Source organism: Clinocottus analis, unplaced genomic scaffold (genome assembly GCF_023055335.1).
Source record: "Clinocottus analis isolate CAN_PGR_092001 unplaced genomic scaffold, fCliAna1.0.p SCAF_12, whole genome shotgun sequence".
In the NCBI taxonomy this organism is placed as follows: Eukaryota; Metazoa; Chordata; class Actinopteri; order Perciformes; family Cottidae; genus Clinocottus; species Clinocottus analis.
Genome location: NW_027175843.1, coordinates 12,072,862 through 12,099,937, shown reverse-complemented (window position 1 = coordinate 12,099,937; position 27,076 = coordinate 12,072,862). Strand labels below are relative to the sequence as shown.

The 27,076-nt window shown below is 39.6% G+C and overlaps 1 protein-coding gene across 10 annotated transcripts in view; it reads left to right on the top strand.

Annotated features, from left to right (window-relative positions):
* Window positions 1–27,076, top strand: part of tanc1b (tetratricopeptide repeat, ankyrin repeat and coiled-coil containing 1b) — a 92,600-nt gene that overhangs the window by 20,951 nt on the left and 44,573 nt on the right. For 4 of the 10 annotated variants that reach the window (XR_011077300.1, XM_068572169.1, XM_068572167.1 and 1 more), the window contains exons 3-5: window positions 7,740–7,946; window positions 15,973–16,080; window positions 26,573–26,706. Coding sequence is in view for 8 of the 10 variants with exons in the window: in XM_068572169.1 (XP_068428270.1) it covers window positions 7,740–7,946; window positions 15,973–16,080; window positions 26,573–26,706 (449 nt within the window). In the remaining 2 variants the exon portion in view is untranslated. Of the gene's footprint in view, window positions 1–7,739; window positions 7,947–15,972; window positions 16,081–26,572; window positions 26,707–26,826; window positions 26,953–27,076 lie in introns of those variants that run through there. The other 6 variants (XM_068572173.1, XM_068572168.1, XM_068572175.1 and 3 more) reach the window with 3 other exon arrangements.

Genomic DNA, 27,076 nt, shown 5'->3' with positions numbered 1-27,076 from the left:
GTGCTTTCCTGTCACATATCTGGACATTTCCCCCATACCCACTTAAATTGTCGATTTATGAAAAGGAATGGGAAATGTCATGGTGCTACCTTACCCCCCCCCCCTTCTCCCCCTCATCCCCTTCCTCCCCCTCTTCCTCCTCCTCCTCTCCCCAAGACACACATACCCCTCCCTGTCAGTCTCTCTTCCCCTGGGGCCGGTGGGGAAGGCATTCCAGAGCTCAGGCCACTGCAGAGTGTGCATCAGAACGGAAGAGAGAGACAGACAGAGTCTTAGTGCTTTATATTCAAATAATTCGGCTGTCTTGCTTTGCCTACAGCATCTTTGCATTTGCATAAAGCAGCTAATTTGTTCTCATTATCAAGTGCGTGTGAATCTGAGTTGAGGGTTTCAGAGCTGCAGGAACTATTCCTGTTTCTGACAAGCTAAAACTAAAGACTCTGTCAGAGTTGTTTTCTCTCCTCGGGGGCCACCAGCATAGATGAGTAATCCTCTGAAATCCATAGGAGAGTTGCTCAGGACACTTGAAGAGTTAATGGAATTTGATTTCTGCAGACAAAATTGACATTTCATGGTAGAAAATATGCCCAGAGGAGGCACATGGAGCCGTCTGTTCACATACTTAACATTCAATAAACAAGAGTGAAAAGAAAAGAAAATCAAACGCTGCAAGGAAGAGATGTCATATTAGTTGCCTTTTATTCCCTATATACTTAATTCTGCACCAGCAATGAAGACGGGTGGTCACCGATGTACAAGTTATACGAGGGAAAAAAACAAATGTGTTGTAAGAGACACTTAGTTTACTTTATTTATCATTTAAATAAGTCTATGTTTTATAGCCTTTTGTCTGCATTATACAGTATTTTGACTGTTCCTATGGCTACTGCTGACTCAGTGAAGTGGTCTAAAATTAGAATGGCCTCATGAGAAAATAACTGACGTCTATTTCCCAGACTGTCTTTATGGCTTTGATTAACAGACGTTTGTCTTCTTTTTTGAAATGTCTTAAATGTTTTACTAAATTCGATCTAATTTGTCCTTCATCATCATAGACCACTTGTACCGAATACCTTCCCCCATGCTGTATTCCTCGTTGTCTGGCTCTCGCTCCTCCCTGTGGTTTGCTGTGTGTTAACCATGACAGCTTTTGTGAGACTGTCACCCTGGTCTCGGAAGTACACAGGGAATCCACATTGGCACTCAGTCTAGCGGGAGAATTCCCCCTTTGGTGGATTGTCCTATGGTCATCCTGCTTTGTGTGTCGTCTGAAAGAATCTGCATTAATTATAGCCTTTCTCCGTGGTCCACAAAATTAACTAGTGGCAAGCTAATAGTGTGTGTGCGCGCGCATGCGTGTATGTGTGTGCGTGTGCGTGCGTGTGTGTGCATGTGCGTGTGTGTGTGTGTGTGTGTGTGTGCGCGCGTGCACAATGTATGTTTCTGGAGAGAAAGTAGAATGTCATCATGGATCGTATTGTTTATATAGACTTTTCTAGTAAAAAAACAGCTTCTGCAAACATAGTTTTCACTGTAGGTCGTATTCTTTGTGACAAGCCAAGCGGTTTGCATTGAATTCTGAAGGCCAGTGGTTCTCAACCTTTTTTCAGTGATGTTCCCTCTGTGGAATTTTTTTTTACGAACTTCTACTTATATCTTATTGAATATTTATCTTTTTAAAAACACATTTTAATGCTAATTTTAAATGTATAAAATAATCTCACATATCCCTGGGAGTGCCCTCACGTACCCCGAGGTTTACACATATCCCCATTTGAGAACCAAATTTAATTATTCTCTCTTCGGCACGTCAGGATCTTTGAGACTTTGCTACATTACATAGCCTTCGCAGTTTGGAATCTAACTACCCATTCAAAAGGCGCAGTGATGAGGATCAAAAGGTCAATTTGCAACCTCCTCTTCTCTTGGGTTTGACATAAGTTGCCGTTTTCCAATTTTTGCAATATTTTTTTTTTTTAAATTATCATAATTTTATTTGTGTTTCGAAAGTCAACTGACTCCATAGTGAGAGTGGGACTCATTGACTTCATGCTTCTTCAATGAATATTTTGTTACTATGCCCCCTGTCGTTTCGGAGGATACTGCAAAGCATTAGGCGTGAATTGCTGGACATAGTATACTTTTAACCTGTTCGCACTCGACCTTCTAGGACACGCTCCACCCCTGTTTTGAATGCGAGGAGTCTTCATCTTTCAGAGTCCGTAAACCCAATTGTATGTCTTCCAAACTATGTCTCACTATGAATTATTTTAACAATACAGTCGTACAGATTAACCTTTGTAAATATACGAGCAAGCGGAGTTCAAAAGTTTGGGATAACCTTTTCGCCAATCTACAATAGCGCGTGAGAGAGATAGAAAGGGGATTTTTTTCAGAGACCCCCCTCAACAAAAACAAAACATAATCCTGTTAAGGTTGTCAGTCGGCCTCAAGTGTCAATCAACACTCGGACCCCCCGAGACCCTCTGTATTTCACACACTGTGTGCATGGAGGCCCATGCCATGGTGTCTCGCGGGAGTATGCATTAAGTGTTAGATGCCAACTTGACTGGTTTTACTCAAGACAGCATGAACACAATATCTCCATTAAACACTGGGGTGGGAAACACAGCCCTATTTAAGGCCGAGCTGCTGTTATAACGCACTTGTGTTACTTTGTACACTTTAAGTACCTTTTTGTTGTCTAGCGTACAGTTTACTATACGGGTATATTATTTTATTTGACAGTTCAGGCATCTGTTGGACAATGGAGAGGGTCTGTGTCTTTCAGGGGGGATTGCATTCCCTCACAAGGAGTGACGGATCACATTTCATAGCACAGATTTATTTGAGAGGCGAAATACAGCATCCAGTTTTATACCCTTAAAAGAGTCTGTATCTCAAAGCATTCAGCATTCAATGTGGACAGTGCTTAGCATGCTCGCTGGAGGAAAAAGGAGGATGCTTAGGTCATGTATGAAAAAAGAAGTGAGTTTTTAATTCGTTGTGACTTTTATTTGATGAGGAGCCCGGACAACTATTCACTACACATTGTAATCAGAATGCAGATGCATGAAGTTTATTATCAAAAAAAAGTGCACTTTCAAACAATGCAAAAACCCTCATCAGCCTTCAGCCACTTAAGATTAGGCAGTATTATATAGCACAGTGTTTCCATCTGTAGACGGAACATTGGTTGGAATAAGCGTTTACGATTGACTCAAATTGACCTGCTTGAAAAATGTATTTGTACTTTAATGTTTATTTTACTAAATCAATGTCTTGAAATAATATTGAACCATTTTTTTATGGGTTGGGCATGACCTCATGGGCTCTGGCCCTTCACTTTGATGAGGACGAAAGAGCATACAAGGGACTGTAATCATTTTTACATCATCTAGGGCCAGCGCTGTATAATTAGAAAGGGTTGATTTCCTTGACCACAGAAGGGGTTGAAATTGCAGGCCTGGTCCCAACCAGGGTTTAGGAAAGTAACTGAAATAGCACTGGCGAGTTTCTGTCCTTGTGTCCCTCTGCGTTGTAGAGCGTCTGTCAGATGGCAGAGTAATCACCATGACACACTGCAGCCTATTCACCAGCACTTGGATGGCCAGCTTTTATGTGGCGCCTCTTGTTTTCAAAACCAACTACCAAAATTACAACTTTGTCATAATCTCTTTAGCATGCATTATGCCTGAAACCTGTATCAGCCATGGCCTGCTGTGCAGCAAGTGAACACTCAGCTGGCAGCTTTTACAGTTCCCCAGTGTCGCCTCGAGATTCTGCTGGTTTGGGAAAAACGCTTCTCCTACAAAAGTACACAAGAAGAAACGTGTTGCATTGCACCAGTTATCATGCCCAGCACAAACTCACAAATAATACCAATTCCATAATGCTATCTTAAATGTTTCCTTTAATTGTCAGGTTGAACACAAAAGGAAACAAATGCTGCCATAAAATAATTTGGTCTTTAGACTAGTTTGACAAGAAGATTGGGTTGCATATTTGGGTGAATCCAATTCATTGCACACTATTTCATATTGTAATATCTGTAGTTATATTAAACAATATTCTTCAAATACTACAATTAGTGGGATTTATCATTTTAATTTTATTTAGATACTATAACATATACCATTACTTTATTGGTTTAAGTTGAAGAGAGGCATTGGTTGGCTTTACTCAGGAGATAAACCAGAGAAATTGCAGGAAATAATAGGAGGGAGCAAATAAACAATCAATAAACATTATATATTATACAAAGAAAATATATTGTTCTTCCAATGATTTAATTTAGTAATAATATCCCCAATTTCACACTTGTGTTGAGTGCTGCAGAGAGATCTTGACTCAGATTATCTTCTTCATATCTTCCATGTCTGTATTCCATACACACCAGGGCTGTTAACGAATAATCCAATTTCAAATATAGAGTAAAAAAAAACACCAGATATTTAAAGATGAACATTTTTTAAACATTCAATGATATATTCGTTTGTGGAAAAAAAATAAAAAAGCTTCCTAATGCACAATATGACGTGAGTCGCCAGATAAATTTGGACACAGTGTCATGGACATAATGCGCAATTAGTTTGAGCTTATTTATTTTTTCATACAAGTATTCAAACTAAAATGTGGCCATTGACAGCTCTGAGACACTTCCCTAAGGACCCTTTAAAGTGTCAGTTTCAATGTGGATGCAGGTCCCCCTCAGGTCAGAATAACGACATGTCCTGGCCTTGACTAAGTGACCTTTGGGCCATTCACAGGTTTTTTCATGTCTGGAGGCATGCAGAGGTGTCATTGCAACCTTTCCGCTTCCTGTCTCTGGCATTCTTCTTTGTTTAGGAGGCTTTTAAAACACAGAACAGCTTTGTGTCCCCTGTGGTGAGGCAGAGGCGTGGAGAAAATAGGTCTCTGTTTCTGATTAGGCTGGCGGCCCAACAACACTCAGTCCCCAGGATGCTAATAGTAGCTCGCCTCTTGTAGTTGAGTCTTCGGTGATTTCTACAAACCTATGGCTGCAGACGGGCGTCAGAGCTAATCTGCTGCAGTCTTTCCAAGCAGCACAGAAAGCAGAACCAAAGCTAATTGTCATTACAGTGGTTCACCACATAGGCAGTTCTGTTTTAGCTGGCTGTGCTGACATATGGTCTGTATTATTAGTTAGGTATTACATGTTATCGTGAGGTTGATTATTCATACATTTTAATTTGTGGCCATGATGAGTGAGCAACTTTGGTGCTACAGAATAGATGAATTTGCAGTTTTCTGGCTCCAGTGCTAAAATGGACTTTCCATTCAGGTTTGGTTCTCTGTAATGTAAAACCTGTTTTTTCCATTTCGGGATTGGACTCCTCCGTACAAACTAGTAGCCAGGTTAAGTGATTTGCAAGCCATGAGTGAAGTCATGTGCAGAGACTGTGGGGAACCATTTCTGTCAGGAGAAAAGTACCTCAATAGGTGAGACTTTAGAGAAGGTGAATTATAGCTGCCCTGGAACCCCAAATGATTTAGTGTAGGGCACAAGGAAGCAATCGGAGAAATCTTCTAGCTTACATTGCAAACTAGCAGATTTCTAAACGAATAGATTGTATTGCACACCACCGGGACTAGTTTAACAGGTTCTTTTTCTTTCTGTTTCAAATTCTTTGAGATTATAATTACACTGTGGTGGTGTTTTTCATGGAAAACACAAAAACGCACACATGCAGTACCCATACAGAAGAAGTAGACCCTGTTTTTTCCCACAGGTAAGATTCAAGCCTTCAAGCCATAGTCCTGCAAGCTGAGCTTGATACAGCTACTAAAGATGAAATGCAATGTGGGCTCTTCAAACTGCTCCGTGTTGATTCAAATATGTTGTACTTTGAGTTCACATGTGTTGGAACATTTTTAAGTATTCAAAATACCGGACTATGCTTTCTGTTTTGAATTTTTTGAAATATTCATATCTGCAGTTTTCAGTTTGATGTTGCTTTTTTGCTCACTGTAATGGCAACAAATTCTGACATTTTTTTCTTATCCAGTAATCTTCAAAATTAGCATTTTGTTTAACATGAATTGATGAGGAGTGCTTGTTTTCCAAGCTTGGATTGATCAACCTTCTGCGTTTTTTTCTGCAGAGAGAGAGAAATTAAATGTGGAAAGAGGTGAGATGAAGTTGAATGACACCTGCCTTTGAATGAGTGAACTAATAAATGAGTTTGATGACACATGTTGGTCCTTAATAACTTCAAATACTTAGACAGGAACAACTAGCCAGTGTGCTTAGGGAATCACATGTTATCTTAACTCAGTGGTCAATGACACAGCCTTATTTACTCCACTAACTGGATGTCCTTCTCATGTGCCCCAATGGCATGGGAAATGCTCACTGGCCCGTGACCCTGGGTTTGAAACAAATGTAGCTCTGTGTTTCAAGGATCCAGGTCCCTTCTGTTTTTTCCCCAGCTCTACCAGTCGTGCTTGTTGTGGCCCCAGTGAGCTCCATGTGAGCATTGGCAGATGTAGCAGTGTTTGCTAACAAGAAAGAGACAACAAGAGGCTAGTTCATCGACAGCTCAACTAGAAATAAATTAGATGCATGGGGAATAGTTTAGTTTTGTTCAAATCATTACATGGACTTACTGTAGGAGTCCACTCGACTGTATGCTGAAATCAACCATTAATCGCTGCTGTGTAAGCTGATTTCTCTGCGAGCCTGTGGCACCTGCCTTTATAACATAGTTGCATAACAGGCAGCTGAGTACTGTACAACTTAATGCATATAGAAAGTTTTATGTGGTTGTGTTAATCTGTAAAAAAACACATTTGATTCATTGAAAGCGTCCTGAAAAGCTTTTGGGCTTCAATATTTGCCCCTGCAAGCTATGATATGTCAGTATTTTCTGAACACTCAAAAACGGCATCCTGTCAGAACCTTGCTACTTTACGCAGCAAAAAAAAAAATGGTTGCCACGGTTTCCTTTGAGGTTTTACATTCCTGGTGTTCAGACTCTACATGGTTGTAAAAGTAGATGATTTGGGGCATTGTTTCACTTGGGTCAGCTTCAAGGTCAGTGTGGTCATTATTAGTTAGCAAAACAACAAGTTCTGGTCTCTGTAAAACTAATTTAATTGTTTTGCTATAATCGTCCTTTTGTAATTATACGTAAATCATCTCTTCAGATCAAAACACTAGAATTCCACAGTTCTCATCGACTCCATGGAGTTTCTAGGTGCCTATGTGCTTCATAATATTGTGAAATTTTAAGGTTACATAGTTGGAGGTTTCAAGTATGCAGAGTGGGATATTATTTATGTCAGTAATGTTTTTGTGTTTTTTAAATTGTGCAACTAAAAATATATATATAAATAAATAAACTATTTGCTGCAAATGTTTCCTCAGGCAAAGCCTTAGAAGTCCTGCATAATCAGCATTGTAAACACATACACAATGCTCATTAGTGTGCAGTACATTTATATAACACACATTAGAACATTGATCAATAATTCTTAACAACATTGTACCACAATAACACTTGGGTGGAAACAAATTTACAATTCCACTCAACTCCATTTCCTTCATCCCTGAAAACTCTGTTCTCCACAAACTAGCACAGTAAGACAAAAACACAAGCCGACAATAGTGTGTTTTTTGTACTGCTTAAGATCAATGTATACCTAATGTTCGGACTTTCGTCATTGCATGAGGTAGTACGAAAGCTATTTGTAAACCTTGTGTTCCTCCTCAACAGGGGATGTCCACAGCCACAGTGCCCAAAGAAGATTCCCACCTGAGGGCAGTCCTCAACTGCATGGGCCGGGCAGCGGGCACCCTAATATCCCGGATGATGTCTTCAGATTAAGCCTTGCCAAGGGTGTGTCCATGTCTCTTCCGTCCTCACCTCTCCTGCCACGACAGTCCTACATGATGCCCTTACGCCCAAGCAAGAGGTCCCCAGGTACTGGTTGTAAATATATTTGAGCGTTTCTCTGGTTCCTGATGTTGTAGCTGTATTTCCAATAGTTAAAATACTGTTGTCGATCACACACTGACATCATTACAAACCAGTGGCAGGCCGTAAAAATTGGACTGGATGCCGCCAGTAGGTATAACACAGGGAATACTCTCCAGATACAGATTCTCTCTTCTTATACTTGTAATTAAAGTGTTCTTCTTAACTTCGAGTAGCGCAACTACTTGACTCGGTGTCTACAGCGCCACCTAAAGTACAGGAGTGTGTGGTGCAGGGTATTTCTGTCCTACTCACTCTGTGTGAGTGAGTAGGACAGAACAAGCAAGCAGGCGTCACCGTGTTTAACCGGCGGAGATAGAGAAGACGCAGAGAAGAAATAGAGACATAGAGATAGCCAGAGGTGAGATGTGATTGGTCAAAGAGTGTGAAGGAGCGCGCGTCAAGCTGGCCAGCGAGCTGGCTACAGAAACAGAAAGCAAGGCTGCAAGAGCACAGACAGGAGACAGGATCTGCTCAATGACAAAATAGTTATAATACATGTAGTGTATTTGTGAAAAACAATTACATTATGAAATAGATATAACTTTTAATTATTAAAAAAAAGATCCCTCAGCCTTCAAACATGGCTGCTGTAGCTTTGAACTTAAACCTACTTGAAACATGTTGAACAATTGTGTAATTGTTGCTCTTAAAAATACAAATTATACGGGAGCAAGGTGATAAAGTAAAGCTATAGCTCGGTCGTTCCAGATCCCAGCACTTTGACTGGCAGACGGGTCGCAGAGGATTGCTCTTGTCACTTCATTCTTGTATTTGATCACCTTGTGTCGATGTGGAGGTTTCTACAACCGTGTGTTTACACTATACTGGCTGGTAATGGGCGTGTGTTTACACTGGAACTCATTGTCAGTCCTCCGAGCTCCTTCTACCCACCATGTTGAGTACATGCTTGTCAGCAGCTGTGGGGTGCTTCAAAGCAGGGGATACCTTTTGTAGCTGAACTTGTCTCAACCTGAACCTTTGTTTTCTGGAGACTTGGCAAAGAGGAGAGAACTCTTTTTAAGTGGTCAATGTGGCCCCACTCACATGTGGCACTCATCTGTGGGCTATCTAGCCTTTGTTTAAAGTGGTTACAGCTTTGCTCTGTTTAGTGTAAAGATGAGTTGATAGGAAGGGGGTAGTATGGTTTCATCGTTCTGCAAACTTTTGTTCAAGTTCACATCCCAGATTTTTTTTTTTGTTTAGCTGCTCAACTCAAGTTGCTGCTTTTTGATTTGTTTTGAAATGCAATCGTGCAATTTTCATCACATAATTGAAAATCTAATATTGGACCTGCAGGCCTAAAATTGTGATGGAGTACATTGTGCCAATGTTCAGAATATATATCTAATTGCTAGAGTATGCTTAATCACAGGTTTATAAAAAAAGAGCTTGAACAAAGACAAATACAGTTTGCAATAGCTAAGGAGAGTTGTAGTTGCTCAACCAGCCCCCACACAAGTTGAAAAAGATCTATCCAACTACCTTCGATGATATAGGATTCGTGATGACCATTTTAAAGCCTAAGACAGTGTCGATGAAATGTACATATACAGTTATGACAGGAAGGACAAAAGATAGTGAGAGATGAAGAGAGAGAAGAGACTGGGTTTGTGAAGGTGAAAAGGACTCTGGGGACGGGGGAAGGGTGACACTCATTAACAACATAGTCCCACTGGGGGTGCTCTGAGGTATGGAAAAAGAGAAAAAAATGGACTGACAAGATAGGATGTTATGGAGGACAACCAGGGAGTTTGGGGGATGTTTTGTAGGCACTACTCCACTGCCCTCACAGGTAACTGTGAAAACCAGTAGGGGGAGAGTTCACACCTCCAGTTAATAAACACATTCTGCAGGAAATGTCTCAGCTCTGCGACGAAAACAACATGGGTCATGATGCTTCTCGCTGAGTCCCAGTACACTCAATTGTTGAAATGAGTGTGAGACAAATTATCGCTGTTAGACAGATGTTCTGCTAAACTGTTGATTTTGATTCAAGCTGGATATCTAGCAAGAAAGTTGAAATGATTTAAACTATTTTATCATTATCATGCATACATTTCTACTAATATTTGCGAAAAACTCATCGGAAACATTTTTTTAAATATTGGTTATATCACACATCTATTTGTTCTCCTTCCGACCAGTGGTGCAAGGGGGAAGTGGTTTCACTGATTCAGAGAGCATTTTGTGGGCTGGCTTCATTTCCTGATACATTGGATAATCTGTTGCAGTTTGGAAGACTCAAACTTAGTGGTTGTTTAGTTTTTTTTTCATGAAAACTTCACAGGGGACAATTGAGGAACATTGAGTTAATTTGGAGTGTGACGGATGCTAAAGCCACAAAATCCTGGTGGCGTTGAGTGCCACAGCTTTGATCAGCTAAGCCCAGAGCTTAACCATGAAACACTGCACCCTGACATGTGTTGAGCAGCACCTAGGCTTTATAGTCTTAATAGTTTACAGGCACCATGAAGGCCCAGGGAGGAACATTTACTGCAAGAATGTAGCCTGAAAGGACCCATCTTGTCGTCCAACCCAGTGCAGGTCAAAGATCAGGTATTGAAAAACCTGAACCTCGATCTTAAGTGGGTAGGAAATAGTCGATGACACGTTTTCAAAAAATTGAAACTCCTTGTGCGCCACCTAACCGTCTCCTGGGTATCTACACAGTGACCTCCTCTGGTTGTTACATGTTACTGGGCCATTGAGGGCTTGAACGTATCTGTTGTCTTCAAGGTTGCACTGCTTGTAAAAAAGATGCTTTTGCAGCTATTGGAATCTGAAAAATATCTAGAGCTAGACGCCATTTCTGAAATATGAGTTGGTGGACACAGAGGTGATTCTGGTGCTGACACTGTATGTACATTATGTGTGACCTTTCTTTAGCCCCATGCTTTGCCTCCCTGCCAGCCTGTAATGGATCATAAAACAGCAATTCATATTAATTCATGGCTGTCATGGGCAGTGTATCATTTTAATTATCATATCTGGAATGAGGCCACACAGGAAATTGTCTCTGGTAGGCTGTTGTTGTGTATGTTTAAATAGTTGAGGAAATTTTTCTTTGATGGGAGCTTTGATTCCTTTATCGATCAGCCAAGCAGGTCTAGAAAATAACCACCATCGAGATCATCGTTGACTATTCTGACGTCATCTCCTTGTTATTTAGTCGGCTACACTTCTGTCAGACATAGAGCCAATGGGCCAAAATGAAAACAATCTATCTGCAGCTTGTAACAACCCCACTGCTTTTGGTTTGTGTTCTTGTTTTGTTTATTAACCAAGCACCATAACCATTCAGTAAAATGTGTTTTCTTTGAAATCTTTTTTAAATTTTTTTAGTGAGGGTTAAAGCTTAAGAAGGTATTAACACAGCAGCCCACATAAAACAGCACAAAAGGTAATCTGGTGGAATTTCTCCTTAGTGTGTTTTCACCAAGCTTCAGAGTAATTATTAAAACATGTATAAGTTCATGTCTGGTTAAACTGACCTTGTCAAATAAAGACTTGTATATAAGATTCAAAGTAATTTAATCCTTTATAACTGTCATCAATTTCTCCATAGGAATACATTATCTTTAAAAGTTTCTCACCAAATCATTGTTCATATTTTGATCGACCTGTATGAGTACAATGTTCATCCATTATTGTTTTTCATCTTTCTCTTCATTGCCAAATGAGTTAAATGTATTTTGCAGCACCTTCATGAGGGTAGGAATTGTCTTCAAAGCCCACTGTAGCCCCTTTTGAGGTGTGCTCTCCTGAAGTCAACTCTGGGATATTGACAGTAAGCAGACAGCCCAGAGGGAATATTGATGCCTTTTTGAGAGCTGTAAAAGACCTTGTGATGCTGCAAGAACCCTTTGAAAGGTTCCTCTGATGAGCACCCTGTGAAAAGTTATATCCAGTTCTTCACTTCACCGCACTTTGCTACACTCCAGCTTTGGCTGCTTATCACATGCAATCCCCTTTTTCATCTGCAGTGGCATCCCAAGTCACCTCCTGCCTAAGAGACTAACATACATGGCTTCTTCAGTCAGTACGTAGAATCAGGATGCTCGTATGATGGCAATTGTTGTTATCTTTTGAAAATGTATGACCAATGTGCACGCTGGAGACTTAATACATAATTCATACCAGCATGTGAAACAGCATGTGTGAGATTAGTCATGACTATGTAGTGTTTGAAAAAGATTACTAGTTTCTTTGTTGTATAGCGCATACATTGCAGTAACCCAGAGAGTATAATGACATTATATCAGGCTGTGAATGGGGAATGAATGAAACATTTGCACTTGCGTTTAAGTCAACAAAGCATAATTTCTTTAATAGTTTCTCAGCTGTTTTGCAACCAGAATGTTGAAAAGATTAAAAGCTTGGTCTAGCTTTCAACTAGAACAAGTATATTTCATATTCTCCATGAATAAGACTGCAACAGAGTTTGACATGCAGCACTTAGTCAGTTTCATCTAATATATTATTTTTCACTTTTGAGTTGAAGAATGACATTTTGGAACATAAAGAGGGCGTTTGTGAGGCGGCTGCCAATCCCTCTGCTGCACAAAGAGTGTACACTCTCTTATTGAAAAGTTGAAATGTGAAGAAGTCAGAGTCCATCATGAAGAATGCTGGGAAATCTCCTTGATCACTTCCTATAACCATGAACAATCCTCTCTTTCATTGGCATTGACTGGACATTGTAAGTTGTTGGTCATAGGTATTCCACTGTTTGGTATGTGCGTGCATGTGCCTGCTGAGTGATAGCTTGCTGGTTGTGGATTTCTGAACCTCACAGTGAATACTGTGAGTAACAAGTCCTCTGCAGTCAATGCTTGCCTGGCTGCTTTACCTGAGGGACTCTCTCTTTTCTTTGTTTTTCTTCCTGTAGCCCATATACTCAAATTCCTTTTGTTTGCTTGTTTTTCGTCACGTGTATTTAACATGCATATTTACAAAGACACACATTCACTGTACTACTTATTGCTCAATTATCACTCAGGGAAATATTTTCCCGTTTTTTAACACATACAGTACATATTGAGTCAGCATATTTTACAACCGAATAGCAAACCTCATCATAACTATCACTAAAAACACAACTGCAGAAAATTAAATGTAACATTTGTTAAGAAAAAAAGTACCGTATACTTAAAAATTATAACAGCTCTAATAGGAACCATCTTGGTTTCTATGCTGTTGTTTTTTTTGGTGTTCAACCCCTAATCTACTCTTAACAATCCCAGTCTCTTTCATTGTCTCAACATACCTTATAATTAGTCGTGTTGCTTCCCATAATTTATGTGCATTTGAATACATTAGCATTATGAATTTGGCTTCCAAACTCTGGTGAAAGTAAGAACACGTCTCATTTCTGCCTCTCTCTCTGTGTCCTTCAAGTGTCATACATCTGACACTTCCATCTCCTCGACCTTTTCACGCCTGTTATAAACTGCAATTGCTTTTTCGTCAGTGCTTTTGTCTAAAAGGGCAGAGCAGTTATGGTCCCCTGTTAAATCTTGAGATTAGATTTTGAATGGAAAAACAAAACCTGTGTGCTTTGTCTTTCATGAGCTGATGCTTAGACATCAAAATTTTGCTTCTCTGTATTATCAGCCCTCAGATGTGGCCTAAAATGACCCTTGATAGCCGGCAACATGTTTGTTGTATCATGTGTGAATCATGTGTTCCTCTTGACACTTTGTGTAAACCGATTCTGAGATTCAGCATATGGTTTCCATTACTGAAACTATACTTCCTGTTTTTCGATGAAATACACCCAACTGAATATATTTGTCAGTGTGCTTTTGGCGCACAATATTTATCTGAAGTAAGTGTGTCTTACACACAGCCCTCTGTACACCACTCTAATTGGAGCCGTGCGACTTCTGGGTAATAGGTTGTGCCTGACCATCCACATGTGAATGGAGGGTTTCAGGACAGACTCTTTGGCTTTGTCTGCTGAATAACAGGCTGCACTTATATTGCTTCGGTAGATGCTCCACTGGACCAGTCCCCTTCAGACTTAGACCTCATGTGCTGTATGTTCTAGGGGTGAGCGGTATTAAAGAAAACAAATCTAAATATATTTGATGAAATACCTCAATATTGAAATTGCAGGGTTTCCGCTGGTGCTTTGACAAAACATTTAAGCAATGAGTTTTTTGAAAATCATTGATAATGTGAATTTGACTAATTTTAAAAGGCATTAGTAATAGATCAGCTATTTATTCATTTACTTGCATAGTGCCCTGTCCCACTATGTACACAAACCTCACGTATTGGAAAACTAATCTTAAGATTATGGTGTCTTTAAACAATACCAATTATCACCTGTTACAGCTATTTTTCACCACAGAGTACAACCACTGATCTCTGCAGCATTTGACTTTGGGCTTTGACTTTGACTTCTGCTAAGAAGCAAGAAGAGAGAGGACATGAAAAGCACCATTCCTCACTATGCATTTCAAGTTGCATATCCATAGATGGCACTGTGCTTCAAGATTACTTTGACTCTCATGCTCGTTTTGTTGCAATGACACTTACAGATAATTTCCCCTAACGTGGCTGCTGCCGTTACTCTATCCCCCCCCTCTCCTCCGCCGCCCCCTCTCCCTCTTACCTCCACTTTTAGTATCTGTGGCCAAGAAAAAAGCTGCAGTTTAACAAATTGTTCCATCTTTTTCTTGAGGAGGGAGTGACTGCTTATCAAATGTGGTAATAGGAAATGGTTATCGCTGCTCTTCCATGTAATCTTTATGTTATGACTAGATTTATACACGTAGACATCTGGAAGACGAGGAGTTACAGGTCAAGGTTAGAGTAGAATGGAGGAGTGGCTCAAGGGGAGGCACGCTGATGCTATTGTTCATGAATTTTTGGCTCTATTTTGTACAGTCACCTCATGTTGTTAGATTGTTTCCTGCAATCAAACCTTTGCTTTTATGTCTTGACTCTGGAATTAATGAATTTGTTCCACCATAAATTGTAGGATAGAAGTAGAGGACTTGAAATGTCCAGAGATAGTTTCTTAGAAGATGTTTGTTTCAGGTCTAGTATCTTTGCTGAATCTTCTTCATGTACAAACTAATTATAATGCCACTCTTAAGACAAATGAGTCAATCTTTATTTCCAATCATAAAAATAACCTCATATTTTTTCTATTTAGGGCAAACATAAATATGAAAGATTCGAGATGAAAATGTTACAAAAGGAGCTGTGTGGGGTGGGGTGTGTATATCAGTGGTTTGGGTTAAAGTTCGGCACAGTGTGCAATCATTCTGTGTGGAACTGTGGGATTTTCCGATTTTGCCCTGAACAGAATTCTGAACCAAACAGCCAGCTAACCTTGACTTTTAAACAAAGACAAAGACTGTCATCAGAGGACTGTACCGCTGTCCCTGAGGCATCGTCTGACGTACAGCAGGACACATGGACCTGAATCCATCTTTAAGTATCTTTGCAGCAGTAACAGAGCATACTTTCAAGGGACGGCTCACAGATCAGAAAGTAGAAAAACTCTTTGTCTGTTTTGCCGATCCCCAACAGTGCATGTGTGTTTAAATACTCATCTTTAAAGTTCACTAAGAGGCTAATTGTTGTGGTTTCCTGCTGTTTTGTACATTCCCAGAGCCGGCTAGCAGTGTTTTACTGCGATACTCCAGCCATGCAGACAATATTCTGGATTGTTAGACAGACCGAAGCTGCTATCAGCGCAGGGAGCTGTCTGAGTGTGTGTGTGTGTGTGTGTGTGTGTGTGTGTGTGTGTGTTAGTGTGTGGGTGTGTATGTGAATAGTGTATGTGAGCTACGAAGTGCAGCCAAGCCTGTCCAACTAAGACACCACCACTTCTCATCTCTAGCCCTTTCTGGAACACGTTAATACAGCGAGAACTCTCTCTCTCCCTCTTTTTCTTTCATTCTCTCCTTTTTTGTATTTCTCTCCCTCTCCCTGTATCTTTGGTCTGCGCTAGCAGGTCCAATCAGGAAGCCCAAATATGTGGAGAGTCCTCGTGTTCCCTCTGATGCCATCGTTTCAGCACTGAGGAACGTGGCCGATAACAAGGAGTCCTCACATAATGGTGAGTTCACATCATGGCTTTTCGTTTCTTTGTGTGTGTGTATATGTCTTTTTTTTTGACGCATTGGAAACTTGATCTGGCTTAAGAATGAGACATGTACATATTGACATCGCTGTGTGTGTTTTGTATTATATTGAATATCCTTGTGTCCATGGGGTCAGGGACAGGTCTCTGTAATTTAAGGGTAGAATCAGTTCCTGCATGAGTGGTCCATGTAAGTACCAGTGCGTTTGAGCAGTGTTCCTTCATGTAGTCTCTTATACAAACACACAATAGTGCTGTGTTTATTTTAAAGTGTGTGTTTAGATTACAGAGGAGTCAGTTTTCATCTGTGTGGGGACACATTGTCTGACCGGAGCACTCCATTTTTTTTTTTTACATGGGAATGTAATGAGGACCGTACATTTCTCAGTAACTGCACATACTGTATATATATATTTTTTATCTATATGTATATCTAGATGTGTGTATGTGTGTGTGTGTGTATATATATATATATATATATATATATATATATGTATGTATATATATATATATATATATATATATATATATGTATATATATATATATATATGTATATATACATATATATATATATGTATATGTATATATATATGTATATATATATGTATATATATATATATATATATATGTATATATATATGTGTGTGTATATATATATATATATATATATATATATATATATATATATATGTATATGTAGATATATATATGTGTGTGTGTATATATATGTATATATATATGTATATATATGTGTGTATATATGTGTGTATATATATATATATATATATATATATGTGTATATATATGCATGTGTATATATATATGTATGTATGTATATATATGTATGTGTATGTATATATATGTATATATATATATATATATATATATATATATATATATATATATATATATATATATGTGTAGATATATATATGTGTGTGTGTATATAAATATATATATGTGTGTATATGTATATATATATATATATATATATATATATGTATGTATGTGTATATATGTATGTATGTATGTGTTTTTGTGTTTTTGCGAAGGGAGCCTGTCGTGTTATTTTGTCCTTTTATTGGGCGTTGTGTTTGAGTGTTTAGGGCTAATGTTACCCAAAGTGCTGTCTTTTTGTTTCCAGCAGAACAGGCTCAAATTCCTCTCATTGGCTAGAGCAGAGTGATTGGATGTGTTTTCTTTAGCAGAGGGCAACACAAAAAGTGGTGTCCTCTCTTATTGTACACGGCTCACATACACAGACAATATTAACCCCGTCACTGTTGACTGTCACATACCAAGGCACGAGGGTGTGTCTGACATTCAGCTGGCACAGAGCAGTGTTTCGGCTCAGAGCGGGCGACCGGCAGATAGCAGACGCCAGATAAATGTTATCTCATGACAGCTGGTGCTCTGGCACTGGTAATCAGCTCATGTTTGAATACGTTTTGAAAGACCTGGTTTGGAATTTTCTAGAAATTCATGGGTATGTAGTTTGTCATGTTACAATGTATTTGAGTTTACCTACTGCAGGTTACACAAGCAACACCTGTCTCCCCCATCTCACCTCTGAAGATCTGAGACCCCCCTTTGAAGCACATGTACATAAAATACACATTCACATGCCGGTGCTAGACACACTCTTTCTTCAGCTTTCTGTCCTCTCTCTTGCTTCCCAATAAAAAACAGAGAAAATAAAAATAATGCTGAAGATGTGTGTACTTTATGCTGAAATTACACTTCAAGCGATATAACAGGCTGTGCTATCTTACACGTATGTGACAGAATTACTGACTAAGCCCTCCATAGAATGTTTTTGCAAGCAGAAAATGACGCTGAATGATCAAACTACTTCAGTCTCCAACACAGAGAGTGCACACAATATTAGCTAAGATTATGAAATTTAATTTTGCATTTCTGGTCTCCTTATGAGGATACATAGCTGTTATAGATGTGGTCAATTTACGACCAATAATAAATTATATGGCAGTCAATAAAATGGTTGTACCCAATAAAATTATATTGCTCATTGCACTGTTGGAACAACAACAAAAGTCAGTCTCTTCTTGTGAAGCTCCAGGCATTAAATACATTTTTGTTTATTTGATAGCTTTGGTAGTGACCCTGACATGCTCTCAAATATTGACTCAGCTCTCACAGAATTAAAGAAATAGCCAACTTCTTTTTAAGATAATACAGCTACTTGTTATTGCTGCCATGTACAGCCATTCATTCAGTGAATGCAAGTAGGAAAGCCAGAAGAACTACCTTTTTCCTCCCGAAGCCATCATTATCAGGTAAAAGAAGGAACAGGAATGAGCCGACTTACATCAACTATTATGTACAATTATGTGCTGTGTAAACTCTTGACTAATGATGGCTAATTGTGGCATCCCAGCTGTTGTAGGATGGGACTCTCGTGAACCGCTGAAAGGCTTCTCAGCACAGCTACACATGCTATTCCTCTCAAGTGGGTACAATCATAAATATAGGAATTGCATTTTATATGAAGTAACACCTTGTCGTGTGATCTAGTGTCTGAGTTTGCCATTGGCCTGGTACTGTGCATCACTTGCACGTGTCAAGGACTTTTCCAGGGTTCTTTCTTCAATAAAGAGAGCATCTTTCAGCCTGTGTAGTCTACCACTTTAGAGATGGTAAACAATGCTGTCTCTTTCACTAACTGCTGAGACCGGATAAGATGGTTGTTTGACATTGGAGCTTTTACAACAAGGTCAGCATCAGCATGGAATGTTGATACAGTGCCGGAAGAATCTGATCTGGGGAATCAGTTGGACGTTTTGCAGCACGAGCACAGTGTGACCTTTCAGGTCCCAAATAAAGTGAGTTCTTGTGAATTGTAAAGGATTTTTTTTGGTCTTGTGCTGAAGGATGCAGCTCTTGGATGTATAAAAAAGTGAGGCAACTGTCCGTCAGGATATGCCCTTATTTGTCTAAAATTGTTCAGTTATTTTACCCAGTATCATTTGTGTGTGTGAGTGTGCGTTACATTTAGCCATCCTCAGATATGATTAAAGCTTGCATGTGGAATTCATTTGTTCTTCTTTTAGGTCAGCTTTCCACAACCCTCGGTTGAAGTTGAGCGGGATGGGATGTCGGCTAAGATAAGAACTATCACACAGCTCTTTGAGGAAGGATAAAGTTTCCTGTGCATGTGTGAATGCAATGTGTGTTTCGGTTGCGTGTCCGCAAGTACATTTATGTTTGTTTATGTTCGAGTGTGTGACTGCATTTGCAACAGCTGTGGTCTCAGAGCCCTGTCCCTGTCAATCAAGACTGCACCTCAGGTCCCGTCCTCTCCCACAACTATGTCTCTCTCTTAGCACCTTCAGATTCAGATAAGTGTATACAGCTTTGTGTGTATTGGGTAAAAAGGATTTGATCTTTTTTGTAAAACATCTCATCAAAGAGAAGTCATCCGATGCAAGGTCGCACAGCTGAGGCCCTGGTCTGCATCTATAAAATGATGCAGATAGTGTGAGGTTGTTCTTGTTGTCTTGCTATGATACTGAATTTGATGGATGAGACCGGGTGATGTGACGAAGATTTGCTTATATAATAAGAATAAATGCGGTGCATCAGTTAAGCATAGGGCATTTTTACAAACTGGCTTTATTTTGTACCATTTATAAAGATTCAAGCCCATTTGTATAATCAAGACCCATTGTTACCAGTTTTTAGAACCTATGATAATATTTCGACGTGCAGTGACGAGGTGGCACCAGAGCTGAATGGACTGTGATTTCTTTTTGGCTGTAACGGTGAGTCATATTTGTTTCCATGGCATATCAGGTTCATTGCTGATTTCCTTTTTTTTTAATCTGCTGCTAGAGGCTGATTTTCTTATGTTGTTTGTCGTTTTCTTTATTTAATGATGGAGCGTCATTATTCTGTATTTCTCATCTCTTGAGGATTGTTACACCACAGCCGCTCTGCCCCGCAGGGGTGAATCGGTTAATGAAGAAGCTTTAGCTCTGCTGGTCAAATGGTTAATGAAATGCCATCCATATCTACTGTTAGAGTCACAATAACAACATCTTAGCATCAAGCTGAGATGTCCATCACAATTACGATTACTACCCCCTTGCCACCCTCTCCCGCCAAACCATATTTTACATGAGATACTTTATTATTAACAGTCTAACTTCAGTTTGCTGTAAGGTCTCATTGGACACTCCATCAGTGCTTGCCGCAAAGGACATTAATGGTTCTAACAGTGGAAATGGCAATAAGTGTGCTTCACAGGGGCACGTCACCTCGTACCTCTGAGCTTAAATGGGGAAGCAGGATATATGTTCTCATTGAGGGTTCATTAAATAGGCTCCACAGTTAGGGTAATGAAACTCAAGCTGCTAATGAGCACCGGCTGGATTGTATTCTCAGCAGGGAGCGAGCCAAAACAGGTCTGTGGAGCCAGTTTGTTCACGGTGTTCCCCTGCTGCTCCATCCTTCTTCTGCTCCTACTCTTTCCATCTTCATTCTTCTTGCCCTGCACGACGCGGCTGCTATTTCACACCTGCTCATAAACTTCCTCAGGCAGCAGATAATGATGTTGTTTTCTTTTGCCTCCATTTGCTGTACAGTTACTGGAATAACAAAAAGTGGTTCCAGCTACATCCTTGTTTTTTCCATATCTCCTGGGTAGTCCTCTGAGGTATAGAGGACTAATCAGATACTAGCTAATTTTCATCACGTAGTCACTTAACTTTTAAGTGCTTTCCGTCAACATCAAGGCGTTGAGAGAGAAACGAGCATCCACACATCTATGTGGAACAGACATAGATAGGGGTCAGTCCACGGTGTAAGCATGTGTGGATATATGTGTGTGACTAACCTGCTGTGCTCCAGGTAGAAGAGGGAGCATTAACATTAAACAAGAGCAGATATAATGTCTAGGCACAGCGAGGGAAGCCAGCATGCCTGACTTATATTCAGCCCACCGTCAGGTTATCTTGAGAGGCAGGTAGACCTCCTGCAGTCATGTGCTCTACTGCTGCTAGCAAGAAATCATATAGCATCCCTTTGTTGTGCTTTCCTGTTCAGAAATGCTCAACAGCTTGAAGAAACTGTTATGAACAAGGAACGAGAGCTTCAATTTATGTTATGAGTTTTTTTCTTGTTTGTGCCACTTTGGATTTAATGCCCAGGCTAATTGTTAAGCATGCTGATTTCAGGACATATCTGCAACACAATACATAGATTTTTCTTGTGAAACTGTAACCAACATGTTAGTACATGTGTGTATGTTTTTAAAACAAAAATGATGGCCAGATCTTACATATTGGACCTTTTTTTTTAAGAAAATGAAAATGTATACTATTGTAGTTAGCAGGTTAGTCACACACATGTATCCACACATGCTTACACCGTGGACCGAACCCTATCTATGTCTGTTCCACATAGATGTGTGAATGCTCTTTTCTCTCTTATATAGATATATTTAAGACTTTATTGTGGAAATTTATTGTGGTGGATATGATGAAACTATGGCAGTTGGGTAACAGCAACTTTATGGATAAACAAGAGATGCACAGTACTGCAACACGTTCATGTCATTGAACCTTACTGAATGTGAGATATACAGTACTTCAGAGTAACATCCAGCACAGTTTCACTAATGCATTCATAGTTATTTTAAAATCCTTGGGGAGATGATGACTTGTAAAGCTAACCGTTAAACATCACATACAGTATGTTGTCATCAGTGACAGTGACAGTGGGACAAGACAAACAACAATTTAATTCAGTTGTATTTATATTGCCCAATTTAAAAGGCTGTTACAATCTGTCCAACACACCACATCATCTGTCCTCTGCAGTGATTTCTTTTATATCTCCAATGTCATGTTAAAGGCAATGGCTACTTAATAAAGCTGTCGGTCAACATAGGAGCTGTGGTGGAATAGAACCTGCGACTGAAAGAGACCCGATTTGATCCCACCCAGGTTGGAAAATCTGAAAGGAAAGCGAAAGAGCCTCTCAGTACAACAGCTGAAGGGCTCTGGAGTAAGACTCTTAACGAACAACAGATACGACTGGCCAACAGATGAGGCCGAGGCTGTTTTGAGCAGCTTCAAAGTGTAGAAATAATGGTCAAACAATAATTACAATTACCAGTATCTACTTCGCATGAGCCAATTGTTTAATTTGTTCTGCCAATTCTTGTTCATGATGGTTTTACGGTACTTGGATGCCATTGTTGCCAGCAGACAGTAAAATTGTTACGATTGATGAATAGGTGATTATAATTGATGAGAGAAACTGGTGTCAGTGTTAACCATTTAGCTGTACTAGAAAATTGCTCTGTTGTGTTTTAAAGAACCTGTGATGAACATACAAGTACTCAAATTAAGTTAAATTTGTTCTACATGGTATTACATTAGATATGAGCTAAGTGTTCAAATATATTATAACTGTTCTTTTTTTTCTTTTCTCTTTCTATCCAACAAGTAATTATAGTCTACACAAATGCATGATGTTTGCACTTTTCAGCCACGCTGTGCTTTTGACAAACTCTCTCAATTAAAAAAAAAAAACAGCCTGCCACTGCTGCTAATATACACTAGCCATAAATGTGTGATGAATAAGATGCCCTATATAAAAACCTGGGCCCAGCTGTTCCCCTTATCTGTAGCCATCGACTAAGTAAATGTTGATGAATCTTGCAACGTGTTGTTGTTTTCTTCAAATTACTATTCACACACATCCAGCAATCATCATAGTTTATATCTGCCATGTCCGCAGTTTAATTTAATGATACATCTCGGTTATACTTCTCTGTCACCGTATGATGTTACATACAAGTGATTTAGATTAGATTAGCTCATGAGTTCTTAAACCTTAATGACAGAAAATCCCCCAAAAGACGTCAAAGTAAGGCAATGCCAGAGAACCACAGCATTGAAAGCTGACTTTAATAAACAGTCAAAACCAGGAGATACATTTTTGAAGAAATTATTTTTACAAGCTCCTAGTCATATGTGAGACACGGTAGTTGAATTATTAAAGTACTCTGTGAAGATTCAACAGGATGTGTTCTATAATCCAGTGACCCTGAATCTATAAAATAGTTGCAGCATTCAGTAGCATTCAGGCCTCCATATTGTGTTTGCACCAGTGGTCTTGAAAGGCTCATCTCAAGCATTTACATGAGCAGGGTGACAGTCCCCATAAAGAACCAATATTCAATGTACGCTCTTTCTTACTGCACAGACTTTGCAATGGAGAAAATGTGATGCAAGTACAGCAATCAGTACGTAATAGAAAACAGCTTTAGGCCTATTTAATTACTGCTATGGTTTCTTCCATTTTTCAGTTTCTTTGAATGTAAAACAAGTGGTGTTCTGAGAGATGTGTCCCAAGGTTAACATAAATATGCGGAGGCTCTGCTTCAAGATATGTGCTCGTCTGACATTACTTACAATACAAGTATCTTGTTGAACACATTTTCTAGTATAGAGAAGCTAGTGTATAGAAAGAAGCCTTTGATGAATTGCTGGCATGGTTCTAACTTTCTTTACACATTTGCTCTTGTGATTATAGTAGACTAGCTGTTTGCATTTTAATTATGACCAGCATACGTTTTTCAGGGAACTCCAGGAATCTTTGGTGTTAATACAATGAGAGTAGTAGGCATGATGGAAAAATAACGGCAGCAGTGGATTTAGTAGAGTATTAAAAGCATTAATGGTATTGGCAATAATAATAGCAATGCAACGAATAATAATAATAATAATCATGATAATCATAATAATGGTGATCGTAGTAGTGTGTGTCAGGCAGGACCAGGGTCCAGATATAACCACGACCATTGGAAACCTGTGAGGCGAGAAAGCACTGAACCGGGCCCACTTAAATTTAAGATGAGATATTAACTTTATTTTTCCCTTTTTGAGAATAAATCTCTGTAATATCGGCCTCCCTGCTGCCACTGATAATGGTTTGACGTTACAAACTGTCCTTACCAGACTGCTGTAACCTCACTTTATTATTGTTGCAATATAACTTTTCTGATCAGTGGCAGCAGCAGCAGCAACAGCAATGCTCCAAGGCAAGAGCACGAAGACAGTGGAGAAACAGATTTCCTATTGCATGTCATAATATGTACATTATTTAGAATGCATATTATCTTACTCCATCACAGCCCACAGTTAAAGTTGTGAGGTTAATCAAAGACATGATGACTTTGATTTCTTTGCACCAGCTCTGCCAACATCATTTTTCCTATTTCCAGTAAAGGTTGATTATAGAAGAAACATGAAAATCCCAAATTATTTAAGCTTAATATCTTAATTACACTTCAGAAAGCGGCTACATTATGCCTTAGTATACATTTAATTATTCCAAAGTCTTCATGGGATGAGTTACTCTCCTCTTATTTAGCTACCATGACGAGGAAATATATACAATTATATGAAAATGTCTCAAAGACAGGTCAGGCAGCTCCACTACCTACAATATCACAAGATCAAATTTAGGCTCCCGCAAATTCTACAAGGACTTTTACAAAACACATTAAGAACACATAAGCATCCAAACGTGCTGTACCAAATTACAACAGACACCAATTTCAGATGTAAACATAAACCACAAACCAATTTTAGTAAGAAAACATAGATTTAGAAATATTTCACAGAATATAGAGGAGCATTGACTGGCATGGGAGCCCTCGGTATGGTCCAATATTAAGTGTTTCTCGTGTGTATTAATTTAAATGCAGTTTACTTTTAGATTGAAAATATGTCTTTTTTTCCTCCTAAAAAGTAACTACCTGCCAATCACAGAGGACATGTAACAGTGTATCTGCAGGTGTCAGTTGAGTCATCCTCATTTTAAGATTACTAGTTGTCCACAAGTGCTATTATCTGTGATATTGCTGTTTTTAAATGCATCCTCCGCTCATGGAAAACTCTCCAATATCAAATAAAGTGCTTCCTAAACTATCAGCCAGCCACCAGGGGGAGTTTGAGATGTTTTGGTTTCACTTTTTGGTACTGTCTACACACACTTTAGAGATTAATATGCTGCATATTACTTGTTTTGTCAGTTTGATCTCGTTTGTACTGTTGTTGTACAACAGGGTGCAGCTGGGCAAAACAAAATGCACAGACGTTTGTATTGGGTATAATTCGGTTTTGCATGTAGGAGATGCCCTGTCAATAAGGGACCATTCTTATATTGATTCAAATGTGTACATAAGCAGGAATGTAGCACAACATGGAGGCTCTGTTAATTAATGAATATGAAAGTTCATTAAAACATCTTGTCTGCGTACAGCCCTAGATAGAGAGGAGTCGTTGATGATATCTCTATATTTACAATAGAGGAGAACACATTGTCTATACATGGTGATTCCCATGCCAAAGATGTGTGATTATGAGTTCATTGGGGCTTGGCAGTATATTGGGCCATTAGATTGAACTTGTTTATTTATCAGATTGACTGCCAACATTATTAATAACTGTGGAAGAAAGTGGGTGAAGGAGAACATGAAGGAGAGAGAAGGAAAAGGTGCTGACAAAGAATTGTATAATAAGCTTTGTACCTTGGACATCTGCCTCTCTCTCTCTCTCTCTCTCTCTCTCTCTCTCTCTCTCTCTCTCTCTCTCTCTCTCTCTCTCTCTCTCTCCCTCTCTCTCTCTCTCTCTCCCTCTTTTTGTTTGTTTGTCGGTCAGTCTGTTCACTCTCAGGGAATTTTGTGACTCTTTCTTAATTACTTTGACACACCCACATTTGAGGTACATGTATGAATGATTAAACAAATCTGTTTTATATAATGTATGCCCAACACAATATTTAGAAACAAAAATAGATTGCAGGTGATCTCTGCCTTGTTAGTGGCATCTCAACCTTGAAATTGCTGTCTGAACAAGTATTATGCCGTGGGAGTTAGGACTGCAGGCAGTTTAAGCTGTTGGAGAAAGCCTCGGTCCACTCATTGATATTCAGAGGCTCTGTGAGTGAGAGCTGTAAACAACCCGAAAGCCCTGGATTTGGCACTTGAAGCGTTGCAGGGCGCGTACACACACACACACACACACACACACACACACACACACACACACATACACACACATACACACGCACACACACACACACACACACACACATACAGTCCCGTCCTTCCTTACAATGTAAGACATTCACATGTCTTCGGATTCTTTTCGAACACACACATGCACACGAGCCCCCACCACACTCACTCACTCACTCCCTCTTTCTTTTTTTCACTCCCTTGCTCTTCTTTCCTCCCCCTCTTCGAGTCTGCACCGCATCAGCAGCAGCTGGAGAGTGCAGCATAGCATTTCGGAGCAGAGTCGAGAAGGGCAGGGCAGGCAGAGTGGCCCTGTGTGGGCCATCCAGTGGAGAGAGGGGATCAGCCCGCTAACATTGAACATTTCTCCCCCCCCCCCCCTTTCTCTTTCTCTCCCTCTGCCTCTTCTCTAGAGCTGCAAGCAGAGAAACAACCAAGCTCCTCCTCCCCTGCCACTCAGGAACTGATGACAAGGCTGGGCTTTTTACTAGGAGAAGGGATCCCGGGTACGGCACGCATACCTATGGACGACAAGATTGAAAAGAAGGTATTTCATTTTCTCCCTAGCCTTCAACTCACTCCCTGTTTCAGCGGCAGCTGCTGCCACTACTGCAGCACACAGATAGAGAGATAGAGGAGAGAGAGTAAGGATGAGAGGAGGGAGTTGTGACAGTGTAACAGAAGAATGGATTTTTTTGTTGCAGCTTGATTCATTTTTTCCCACTCTGCATTATCTTTGGATGGGGATTTAGGAGGCACCTCTGGGATTAAGTTTTTGGCACAACAAACAACGGTAACTGTCAAACTGTTTTGTTAGAGATGATGAAGCTGTTTTAAGAAAGTAACTGAATATTTAAATTCTGCTGCATGTGGTTTTATTCTCTCCCCAGTGTGGTTTGTGAGTCTCTCAGTAACTT